We start from the raw sequence: 13129 nt of genomic DNA, 5'->3' as shown, positions 1-13129 counted from the left end.
AGACTTAATAACAACAACCTACAAGAAGATCATTTAAAAATTTAAAAATAGTAAAATTAAATAAAAATTAAATTTTAAAAGGTTTCCAGTTTTCCAAGATAAAAACATGTGTAATAAAATATTTTTAATGATTAAATAAAAATAATATATTTGTATAAATTCAAAGCATATTTAAACAAAAATTGAATGACAACAAATGTGTTTTTGGTGTGTCACCCAACAAGAACTTTCACAATAAAAGTGTGTTTGATTCTCAATAATAGAATTTTATTTTTAATTAATTAATTTTCACACACATATTTGATTTTATACTTAAAAACGATTTTCAATACATTAATTTTGTGAAATTACTACGATTGTTCATTTAAATATATTTATATAAAAATCATCTGAATAGAAATTTCAAAAAAAAAAATACATTTGAATTAAAAAATACAATTTTTTATTTTATATTAAAATTAATTCAAAAAATAAAACCAATTTCCCATAACAGTCAAATATATTAAAATCGTTCCAATGACCCATTAAAAACTAGTGGCCCCACAAGCTATAGTTCAAGGGGGTAATTCAGTAAATCACCACTGCTTCAAACTGAAAATATAAATAAACCTAAATAATAACGAAAAGAATAAATAAATAAACAAAAGAAAGCTTGTAGATGAAAGAATAAGAAGAGAGCAATACACTGTCACTGGCACATTTATTTTTTCACCTTTTAATTACTTTTTATTTAAAAAAATATTCACTCATGCTTTAATTGTTCTCTTTATATATATAACTTCACTTTACTTTGTTCTGAATTCTTCTTCTTCTTCTGTTTCCTCCTCCTTTCTTCTCTTTCCTCTCCGTTTTTCTCCTCTGTCAGACACAACCATAACAATGGCCGACATTACTCATCCTCCTATGGAACAGCTTCAAGACCTTGAATACTGCATAGACTCTAATCCTCCATGGGGTAATAATCTCTTTCTCTCTCATTTAGGTTTCTCTCTTTTCAACTTTTCATATTCCACACACATGCATAAGCATAAACCACTTTCAAACCTGCTTTCACCATTTCTCATTTCACATTTTTTCTTTTTTCCTTTTTTTATCGTTAGCTTTTTTATTTTTATTTATTTTCTAAAAACCATTTTTTTCTTCTATTTGGGTTGTTACTTATTTACCTCCTGAAGTTTTGTACTGGTTTGTTACTTTGGTTCCGAAAATGGAGACTAAAAGTTCAAATTTTTATAATAACGTTGAGATAATGTGGGACTCTCAAATCTTCTGTTTAATAATAAATTTTAAAAACTTGTTTTTTCTTATTTTGTTAATTTTTTTATTTAAAAAATATACGAATTTTTTTTTTTTAACTATACTAACCTGTCTTGTATTGGTGTAAGTAAGCCCTAGGCCAATAGTTTTATTAGAATTTAGTATAATGTATGAAATTATTTTTTAATAATAAAAGACTTTTCTTTGTTAAGCTTGTTTTTATAAAGTAAAGCTGGAATATGGAAATGGATATTTCAAGAACAGTTTATAATTTATTTTTTATTTATAAGAATTATTTAAAACATTATGTTTGTATTTATTTTTTCTGGGGTTATTGAACTCTGTGGTAATGTGTTTGAAATGAAGTTGTTTACTGGTGGTAGAAAGGAGTGAAACTGAAGATAATAGTTGGAACTAGGAGAAACTAGTAGGAACTGAAGGATACTATATTTGAAGATTTTTATTAAATGCTGTATACGCAAGTAGTAATTATTAGTACAGTACAGTAGAAGAAGTAAAGGCACATTTTTTATGGTGATATGACCCACCATTTAATAATGTTGGGGTCCAACAGTTTAGAATTTTGTGTCTTTCTTCTCTTTCAGGAGGACCCTCTCTGCTATCTGCTATCTTTTATTTTCACTAGAATAATAGATATTGGGTCCATCTTACATGTCCTTCCCTTGTTTCTAACTCTTGTTACACTAAAAACTAGGCACCTTCACGTTTTTTTTTCTTGCTATTCTAGGACTATAGAGTAGTATACAATTACATTACCAACAGGTTTATGTCTAGCGGAAGGACTTGACAGACCAATGTTCGAATCTTGGCCGATGGACGTGCCTGCATTTAGGGTCCGACAGTGTTTCAATTACGATTATTTCTGGTGGACAAGTGTATTGTTATGCTTAGAGAATGCGATATAGAAGATTGAGTATTTAGATAGTGGGGAAGTGTAGATTTTTTGTATAACCATATCGATATTTTGTCATTATGTTATCTATAGCATTTTTCTCCCCTCACTGTGTGAATGATTTGTCTTGCAGCTGAAACTATTCTCTTAGCATTTCAAAATTACATTTTGATGCTTGGCACAAGTGTGATGATACCTTCAATGCTCGTTCCAGCTATGGGAGGAAGTTCTGTAAGTTGAATTTCATCCATTATATATACTTTATTGTATGTGGACTTATGGCTTTTGACAGTCGTTTGGTGATGAATTTAATTGTTCGTTTGGATTTTTTGTTGAACCAGGGTGACAAGGCAAGGGTAATACAGACCCTTCTTTTTGTAGCTGGGATTAACACACTTCTCCAAGCACTTTTTGGAACAAGATTACCTGCTGTAGTTGGAGGCTCGTTTGCATATGTAATTCCAGTGGCTTATATTATCGGTGACTCCTCATTGCAACGGATTAATGATCCTCATGAAGTAAGTTTCCTTGCTTCCTTCTCATTGTTGGTGTGTATTTAAGGCAACATTATGCTTAAACATTGGTTACTCAAATTCTGGATTTGTGATTTACCTGCTCTGGCAGTTTCACCAACCAGTGTTAAAATGATAGAAGATAGACCACAATTATTATGGACAAACTTCGATAATAATTCTGATTGGAACGTAAGAGGATTTTAGTTAAGAAATGCAAATAATCGATAAACTACGAGTTATAATTTACCAACTTTAGATCCAAATTATGATGTGGTAGTAGATGAATTTGTAAGTGTAGAGTACAATGGTTTTATGCAAAATGGCTCTATGTAAATCCCAAATCTTAGAAATATATACTTAATAAGTTTTTTATTTGGTAGGGTATTGAAAGCGATCTTGCCGTGTGATTGGTTTGCAGAGATTTATACATACAATGCGGGCTATACAAGGAGCTTTAATTGTTGCCTCAAGTATTCAAATAATCCTCGGTTATAGCCAAGTTTGGGGGCTTTTTTCAAGGTATTCTATCTCTAGCTGCATCTAACACATTTCTAATTACATTAAAATTATACTTACGCATTAACATAATAATCTCTGCAGATTTTTCAGTCCTCTTGGCATGGCACCTGTAGTAGGATTGGTTGGGTTAGGAATAATTCAAAGAGGTTTTCCAGACGTAAGTGTGGTTTTAAAATCTATTTTATCTATAATCGTTTTAGTAACTTCAAAAAATGATATTTAAGGAGTATATCTTAAATTCGTGTTTTAGTAAAGGGTATTTTCCATATCACAGCTATGCATTTTTTATATTGTTTTCATTCCAGTTAGGGAACTGTGTAGAAATTGGTATACCAATGCTGCTGTTGGTCGTTGGATTGTCGCAAGTAAGTGACACGATGAAATCATAGTGGTTTTTTATCCAATTTATATTTATTTTCTTCAGAGAGACTAATTTGGTGTAAATTGCAGTATCTCAAGCATGTGAGGCCATTTAGAGACATTCCCATCTTTGAACGTTTCCCAGTTTTGGTTTGTGTCACAATTGTTTGGATCTATTCTGTCATCTTGACTGCAAGTGGAGCTTACCGACACAGACCTTCCTTGACACAGCATCATTGTCGCACAGACCGAGCTAATCTGATATCTACTGCTCCATGGTAACTCAGAATAAACAATCTTGTTTCTTCTGATTTGTTTAGTAGTTATGGTGATTTCTCAGGTTTCTTTTTTATCCTTGTAGGTTCATGTTCCCGTACCCTCTACAGTGGGGTCCTCCCACATTTTCTGCCGGTCATTCGTTTGCAATGATGTCTGCTGTTTTAGTCTCAATGGTGGAGGTACCTATTTTTATTTCCTAGTTATCTTATAAGAACTTCTCGTCTCTATTTTAGTGATTTATTTTCAAGCCCGTGTGACTATGTTTTTAGTCAACTGGTGCATATAAGGCAGCATCTCGGTTGGCGATTGCCACTCCACCTCCTGCTTATGTGTTGAGTCGAGGCATCGGTTGGCAGGTAAATTTACTCGAAATGCTAATAACAGTGATATTAATACTAATGATAGTTATCTATGTGCCTGAGAGCCTATCTTATTAATTTTTCATAGGGGATTGGTATCTTGCTTGATGGACTTTATGGAACGGGGACAGGTTCCACTGTTTCTGTGTAAGTTGCTCGTCATTGAAGTTCAATTACAAGTTGCTTGGTCTATATTGATACGATAGCTTGAACATTGTGGCTGGTTATTATTCCAGGGAAAATGTGGGACTCCTTGGCCTGACTCGAGTTGGAAGTCGCAGAGTTGTTCAGATTTCTGCTGGTTTTATGATATTCTTTGCTACTTTAGGTTGGTATTAATGATTCAAACACAATCTTCGCTACTAAAAGCAACAATGTTGATCCAATATGGTAGCTGGCAACTAGTGATGAGGAAAAAAAGACTGATTCACAATGATTTTTTTTTCTCTGTTATCTGCAGGAAAGTTTGGAGCTGTATTTGCATCTATACCCTTCCCAATATTTGCTGCATTGTACTGCGTTCTATTTGGCCTTGTTGGTATGTTTTCGACATTTCGAGTGAACTTCATTGTCATACATTGTTAAAGTTTCGTAATGCACTGATTATCGAAAAATTTACATAACCAATATGTTTCATTGTTCACCAGGTGCAGTTGGAATATCATTTCTTCAGTTTACAAACATGAACTCCATGAGAAACCTTATCATCATTGGCCTCACATTGTTCCTTGGAATATCCGTTCCCCAATTTTTCAATCAATATTGGACTAATTCACGCCATGGCCCAGTTCATACCAACGCCTTATGGGTGTGTTTTCCCTAACACTATACTATTCCTACTCAATTTGTAGACACTTACATTATAGTAATATTTATGTATGTTTTTTTATCTTTGCAGTTCAATGCATTTTTAAACACGATATTCTCGTCACCACCAACAGTAGGATTGATTGTAGCAGTGATCCTCGACAACACTCTTGAAGTTGAAAAGTCAAAGAAAGATCGAGGAATGCCGTGGTGGGTGAAGTTTAGAACATTTAGAGGTGATAACAGAAATGAAGAGTTTTATACTCTACCTTTCAATCTAAACAAGTTCTTCCCACCTACATGATGATGGTGTAGAGAAATTGAAGAGAGTAGAATAGGTTTTATTTTGGATCTGCACATTCAGGAATTCATGACTAACAAATGCTATTCTTCCTTTAACATCACCCAATTTTTTTTTTTTGTGGACCATATAAATTTTGGTCCAACAGAGGATTGTAAAAGCATTTGGAACCATGCTTTGTAGATTTCAATAAAATAAAAATTTTCCCTAGTTTATTATTCTTGTGTTGATGGTTATGAGGTTGGTAAAATTTTCCCAAGTAATGAGTACTATCTACACTCAACAATTGTATGTGCAAGTTCTTAACGATAAAGTACAACTAGTTTTGACAACAAATGTTGTGTTGTGTCTAGTAAAGAAGTTGACTTCTTACAACATTACAAATAAAAGTTTAAGTTCTAATTAATAAATCTGTCCATCCAAGGTTTTTGGTTTTGTGTCATTTTCTATGGCTAATAGTGTCAATAGTAATTACATGTAATTGTAAGTCATAATAAAAAATTTATATTGTCCGATAAATCTAACATAATCTAAAAATAGTAAATGATCTAAATAAAGGTTAAGATCAATTCCTCATTAACAAGATTCCCTCTCAAATTGTTGTAGTTCGAAAATGAGCATCAATTTATTAACTAGAAGCTGGTATGTGAACATAGTAATCTTGGTAAATATATTTACAATCAGAAAGTAAGTATTGACGAGTGAAAATGATAAAAGTTGGCCATCTTAGGTATCACAAATAAAATGACAATCAATTTCGATGTAATATAAATGACAATTGTATTGTCAACATAAGAAAATAAAAGTTATGTTTGAGAAAATCAAAGTTTAGTCAAAAGTCCATGAGGCCAAATTATTATAGAATAAGCACTAGACATGGTGGGACTTATAATATGGAATTTAATGAATTTGGTTCATTTTTTACTTTTTCATGAGATCAACGAATAATAAAATATGTATTCACCAGACATATCGTCGAGTGTCAGGACATAATTAGACGTTCTTTTTAATAACCTTTTAAAAATATTAAGTTGCAAAAAAGTTGATGTGCGTGTTATTTACACTATGTGATTGAAACAAAGTGTTTAATCCACCCATAAAATTAAATGATTGGTCTACATGAATAAGAATGTGTGGTAAGATCTTTATTGAAGTATAAGAGAGTGATATACGTTTGAATGAATCGTGTGTTTAAAAAGCACTATGGAGACAATATTATATATATACACACACACACACACACACACACACACACACACACACACACACAGAGAGAGAGAGAGAGAGAGAGAGAGAGAGAGAGAGAGAGAGAGAGAGAGAGAGAGAGAGAGAGAGAGAGAGAGAGAGAGAGAGAGAGAGAGAGAGAGAGAGAGAGAGAGCTAATTACATGCTATAGTCGATGTGAGACTTTTCTAAATACAAATATTCTTAACACTCCTCCTCAAGCTAGATCATATATGTCATATGAGTCGAGATTGTTACAAATGTAATCCACTCGAGAACCTCTAAGAGACTTTGTAAATATATCAGCCAATGGTCTTCAAATTTGACGAAATCTACAGTGATTTCTCCTGAAATTACATTTGTCCATTACATAATGATAATCTATTTCTATGTGCTTTGTTTGTTCATGGAAAACCGGATCAGATGCAATGTGGAGTGCAACTTGATTATCGCATATGAGTTTTGTGTTATGAAGATTTCCCAACCTAAGTTCTAAGAGTAAATTTTCCAGTCATGCAAGTTCCTTTGAGGTTGCTCCCATAGCACGATATTTAACTTTAGAACTAGATAATGAAACTATTTGTTTCTGGCTTCTCCATGAGATCATATTACCTCAAATTAGAACATAATATCCAAACGTAGATCTCCTATCCGACGGTGATCCTGTCCAATCTACATCTGAATAGCAAATGATTTTAGCCTCACCCTTATCTTCATAAAATAGTCTTATCCCTAGTGCATTCTTTATATATCTAAGAGTCATATCCCAAATTTGTCCTACCCTACTCAATCCATCTAGCTTATGTTAAAATTATCTACATCAATTCATTCAATTAGGTCATGCGTTTAACATACCATGCATCGCATTTTGCATAACATAATCCTCAGGTGAAGGTTCAGTGATTTTTGGTTCTAATAGGTTCAAAGTGATTCTTCGAGGAAGATGCTATCTGGTAATTATTTGGGTTTATTTCTCATATTTACTTGTGGTGCGGACCATCTCTTTATTCGAGGTTCATGGTTGTCAGAGTTATTACTTACTTCGGAAGATTGTTTGAATTTGAAGAAAAGGGCAAAATTGGAACAAAAGAAAATATTTCATTCATTGGAAATTCAAGTTACATTATGATTCACTTGGGATATAAGTCATAAGAGTGGACTACAAGGGAAAAGCGGAAAAAATTACAATTTTGTGGTACAATTGACTTTTCAGTCAAATAGTTGACTTTTCAGTCAATTGTTGACTATCAGTCAACTTTCCACCACCGACTCGGTTTTTATCCATGATTTTTCCTAGACCTATTCCACGTTGATTTGACAAAATATTCATCATCATTCATGAGGAAATGACTTATGTCATGGTTATGCTACATGTAGATTTCCAACAAAAATCAACTTCCATCAAGCCTTCTTTCCATGCCTCTATCTCCACTTTCCGACATCGGTTCAAGCTCATTCTTCTACTGTGGTGTTCAACTTGCTACAAGGAAAAAGACACATCAAATAATCAACAAGTATCATGAATCAAAGTCATTCAATAGTTGCTCGAAAGTCAAGGAAAAATTCTGCATTGCATTAAACTCAAGACATGGTTTCCTCGACTTTCAAGACAATGCTATGTATGCAAAATTCGAAATTTGATCATTTGCACCATCTAATAGTATTTATTTTCAACATGAAAACACTTCTCAAAAGCACCCAAAGACATATTTTAATTCACAAAAATTCAAGGCAAAAAGTGAGGAATTCAAAGGCAAATTAAAAGCAATTTCAAGTTACAAGGATATGATCATTAGTCTTACATTGAGACTTGATACTTATGCTAAACTTCAACATGTCTTGCCTCTAACTTCCCTTAACTACCTATTTATTCCCAAACTCATGCATTTACCCATTTACTCTTAACTCTCTTAACTAACTTCAACTTTCTTAAAGTTTCCAAACTAACACAAAATCAAACAAATTTCCCACCAATTTTCATTCAATCTCAAGCGTTCTTAACTTTTCATCCTACGACTACGGTTGAAGATCAGCAACTAAGTATCTAATGGATTTTCAACCATTGATAAAACTTCTATTTGGATCACAATCTAAAGGCTCACAATCAATCGCAAAAACTAAATATAAATGCAATTTTTCACAATTTTGCGACTTAACCATTCTAACCATTTCTAAACCATTACTAACTCTTTTTTAGTTTTAATCACCATTTTTATCCTTTCATTTTTTTTCACACTCTCTCAATTTCACACTACTTTCTTCATCCCTAACCATTACTAAAGTACATCACCATCACCATCTAGAATTTCAATGGAGATTCTAGATTGGTGGAACTAAACCTCCATCCAAAGTTCAACAAAGAATCAACAATTTCATAACCATTCATCATTAAACATCAAACAAATTTCAACAAAGAATCAACAAATTCTCAAGCATTCATCAAGCTTCAACATTTCAATCAATTCCAACAAAATCTATCAATTTCAATTCCAACAAGTTCAATATTCAACTTTCACCAATTCAACATTCAAGATTCATCACATTAATCAATTTCTACCAATTCAAGATTCAAGCATTTGTCAATTTTCTACCATCTTCCAAATCTATATTCATACTATCATGAAGCAAATGATTCTTTGGAAGCATAATAAAAGTATTACCTCTTGAATTTTTTTGGGTTTCTCTTCGTTAATTTTGTCGGCAAAATTTTAACACTGGCCAGAATAAATTTTTCGCTCCGTTGATAAGCCTTGAACCCTCTTCATTCCATGTCATTGATCATGATCTTGCTTGTGTGAATGTCTTTAGTTGAATGTGTGTGTTGGTTGATTAAGTTAAGCTACTATTCCAATAAATGGTTATTAGGAAAAAACCAATTTTAGAATAGAGAAAATTCACATTAAAATAGCATGAAAATTGACATAGTATAGGATCCCCTCCTAATCTAACCATCAATTTGTATTTAGTATAACAATATGTTGCAACAATTTTGGTTTAGGTGCAATGTACAACAACTAGTCAAAATAAGCCCTTTTACACTAATAAGCACTTTTCCATTCAGCACAAAAAATAACTTTTCTTTAAGCTCAAGAACAAATTTAATATTCTAGCATTGCATTGGCATCACAATAATAAATTAATTTTTTTTCACCAAAAACCTATTTTTGACATAAAACCTCCATTTTTGAAATTTCAAAATTAAGTAAATCATAAAATCAATAAAAATTAAACAATAGAGTCATACAACCCATAAAAAATCGAGCAAGAAGCACTTTTGTTTCATCAATTTTGAGTAAGATTTAATGTTTTTTCACCTACCCTCCAGAAACCCATTCATAAAGTTGAGTTGGAGAGCATGAAGGAAGAAAATGAAAAAAAATGTCGATTTTTTTATTTTGTTTTTTAAATTTAATTTCGGATTTTTTTTTTATTTGTTATTTTCGTTTTTCTAGCTTTTTTTCCACTTTTTTTTTAGCATTTTCCCATTTCCTTTCAGCCCAATTCTGCATTCTAGCTTAAACCCATTTTTTTTTTTTAATTTCTGGATTAGTAAGTAACAATAAAATTTTGACTGGGCTTATATTATTGGGCTAGCAACAAGACTGTTTTCTGTATCAATTTTTCAGCTTTGCACTCCTATTTCATTTAATTGAGTGCTTTAATTTTCTATCATTCTTTTAGATTTCTTTGGTGCATAAATAATAATAAAAACACATTCTAATGTCACAAGTAAGCCTGTAATTTTCCTTCTCCTTTAAAAAAAATTTAGTTTTATCAATTAAATTTCATAAACTTGATTAATTAAATTAAAATAGTATTTTAGACCATAAACCAAAAAACAATGCATGTTCCCTTAGTTTTTCCCATTCAAAAAACTCTAAAAAGAATATTTGCGTGACAACATTTAGGACAAATTTTCTTTTTTATTTTTATTCATTTTTGATTATGTCCATGAAAACAAAACAAAAATTCTTTTTCTTAAACAAATTCAAAATACATTAAAAAATACGATACATTTTAAGTAGATGGAGAGAGGTGAGCGGGAGCATTTCTTAACTCATCTTAGAGTGTTTTTGAATATGAGACGCTTGACCCAATTCAGCAAAGTATTCGCCTCCATTTCATAGTCTTTAGTACTATACATATCAAAAACAACTTTCGTAATTAACAGACGAAAAAGGAGTTAGTGGTGTATTACTTCCCGACCCCGCATGTCTAGATACCCGCAACCTTGGGGGACTATCTACCATGTGTCTCCTACAATTAATTTTCAACCAATCAAATGAGACATCTTGCCTTAGGGCTTTTTTTTAACTTTAAACCTTTTTGAAAAGGGCGTGTTATTTTCGTTCTACCGCAATGCAGGTAACGCATAAGTCTCCACACAACGAGCAGCTACACTTCGACGCTAGAACGTGAATGTTAACATCGTCCACTAAAAGCAACCAACAAACAACCTTTTTCTACTCCACAAAATACGACGCTCTGATTTTTTTTATTGCACTATGGAGATACGTAGGCACGAGGTTTCACACCCGAGGCGAGCTCACTAATTTAAAACCTTATTTTCCCCTTTAATTAAATTCAATAACCATATAGCAAGTAACCTTTAAATAACAACACCCTTACACGCAAAACAAACATAATAGTTCCCGTTGAGTACAACAGATGTAAGGGGTGCTAATACCTTCTCCTTGCATAATTGACTTCCGAACCCGAATTTGGTTGCGGGACCATTTCTTTCACTTTTAGGGGTTTTCTCGATATTTTCCCTTTCCTTTGGAATAAATAAAGTTCGGTGACGACTCTGTGTTTTTTTCACGGCGCGACACTAAGAATTCAAATGACTGCATCCCAATGACTATCACAAGAAGCATTTTGAAACTATCTCACAGTGCTCACCGCAAGTGTAATATATGATCTAGTGATTGTAAGATAGTTGATCTACCTATAAGCCGTCGATATCTTCCTGGGTCTTTCAATGACTCCACTTGACCCAGAAGAAGCTAGACATTGGGATCCATAAGAGTAACAATAGGACGACAATCATGCATACCAGTTTCGCTGAGAATGTCAAATGTATACTTGCGTTGATTGACTGCAATGCCTGATAAGGATTGGACAACTTCAATGCCTCAGAAGTATCTGAGTGGACCCAAGTCTTTTGTTTGATTTTTTTTTTAAAAGATGAGTTTTGAGACGTTGTATACCTTATGTATAGTCTCCAGTGATAACAATGTCATCCACATGGACCGCAAGAAAAATGTGTCGACCGGTGGAGGTATGAAGGAAGAAAACAAAGTGACCCGCTTCACATACGAGGGTGGTGTTCCAAAAAGTTGTTGGAATCAATCGCGGCAACGGAAGTATGGTGGTGACCAGAAGGAGTCACCCAAAAAAATTTCTCATTAGAAAAAAGTGGGTCAACCGAGTAAAATACAACGAACAGTTGAATCTCAACAAGCTCTGATATCATATTAAAGTATAAGAGAGTGAAAGATATTTGAATAAATCGTGTGTTTAAAAAGCACTACGGTGATTATATTATATATAGAAAAATTTACAACTAATTACATGCTATAGTCAAGACTTTTCGATACACAAATACTTAACAATCTTAATTTGTTATCAAATTTTGAAAAGATTTGTGTGTTTTAATGAATGTAGAGAAAATTTCAAGACATGTAGATTAGTCATGGTGGTACTTAATATTTGTACAACTAGGATGAGTTAACACAATATTCTTGTCATATGGTATAAATAACAAAGAAATCCATTTTTTTTAGTAATAAATTTGCTTAGGCTTAAATGCACTTTTGATCCATCTAGTTTGATGATTTTGAATTTTTAGTCTTTCATTTTAAAAAATATTTTTTTGATTCTTCAACTTTATATTATTTAAAATTTTATTAGTACCCTCCAATTTTGCATACGTATCATTGATAATTAGGATAAAAATAGTGGAATTGATGAGGGGATACTTTATTATTTATTTCACTTTTTTTACATATTTAATTAATAATTAATCATTTTTATTAAGTTTTGTTTATATAATTTAAAATTGTGAAAATAAAATTCTAAAATTGATGTTGAGGTTGATGTTTCTTGAACCATTTGCATAGTAAAAGACTCCATTGCAAGTTCAACATCGATTAAATTGTAATTAGATTTAGTGTTTATATAGATACGCTGACATTTACTTTGTGAATTGAGTATTGGGTTATTGGTCCAATGAAATGAGCCTAGTCTCATAATTTTTTTTTTAATAGTTTTAATTATAAATTATTTAAAAAAATTAATTAAAATGGTTAATTGTTTATTAAAAATAATTAAAATAAAATTATTAATTAAATATGTAAAAGAAAATATAAATAATAAATAATAAAGTATTTCCGTCATCAATTCCACATCATTAAAAAAATAATTTTTATATCTTAATTATCAAAGACACGTATGTAAAATTGAAGAGGGACCAACAAAATCACAAATGATGTAAAGTTGAGGGATAAAAATTTAATTTTTAAAATGAATGTAATGTAAAAAAAAAAAGCTTTTTTACCTCGATTTTTAACAAAACCGAGGGGATAATTTTGTG

At 31.9% G+C, this 13129-nt stretch overlaps 1 protein-coding gene across 1 annotated transcript; it reads left to right on the top strand.

Moving 5' to 3' along the window:
- The first annotated feature begins 768 nt into the window (after positions 1-768).
- LOC131655960 (nucleobase-ascorbate transporter 1) lies at positions 769-5535 on the top strand. Its single transcript, XM_058925758.1, has 14 exons — positions 769-955; positions 2304-2401; positions 2512-2688; positions 3104-3204; positions 3286-3361; positions 3510-3569; positions 3655-3842; positions 3926-4022; positions 4113-4199; positions 4291-4349; positions 4439-4530; positions 4663-4740; positions 4850-5010; positions 5101-5535. Exons 1-14 carry the CDS (start codon positions 880-882, stop codon positions 5311-5313), a joined length of 1563 nt encoding a protein of 520 aa, XP_058781741.1. The 5' UTR covers positions 769-879; the 3' UTR covers positions 5314-5535.
- The last annotated feature ends 7594 nt before the right edge of the window (positions 5536-13129 follow it).

This window comes from Vicia villosa, linkage group LG3 (assembly GCF_029867415.1).
Source record: "Vicia villosa cultivar HV-30 ecotype Madison, WI linkage group LG3, Vvil1.0, whole genome shotgun sequence".
In the NCBI taxonomy this organism is placed as follows: domain Eukaryota; kingdom Viridiplantae; phylum Streptophyta; class Magnoliopsida; order Fabales; family Fabaceae; genus Vicia; species Vicia villosa.
Note: the sequence above shows the minus strand (reverse complement) of the source record. Positions and strands in the feature narration are given on the sequence as shown.

Coding starts and splice junctions, on each gene's coding strand:
- LOC131655960 (XM_058925758.1), top strand. CDS start 880: ATGGCCGACATTACTCATCCTCCTATGGAACAGCTTCAAGACCTTGAA. Junction 2,689..3,103: donor GGATTAATGATCCTCATGAA/GTAAGTTTCCTT, acceptor ATTGGTTTGCAG/AGATTTATACATACAATGCG. Junction 5,011..5,100: donor TTCATACCAACGCCTTATGG/GTGTGTTTTCCC, acceptor TTATCTTTGCAG/TTCAATGCATTTTTAAACAC.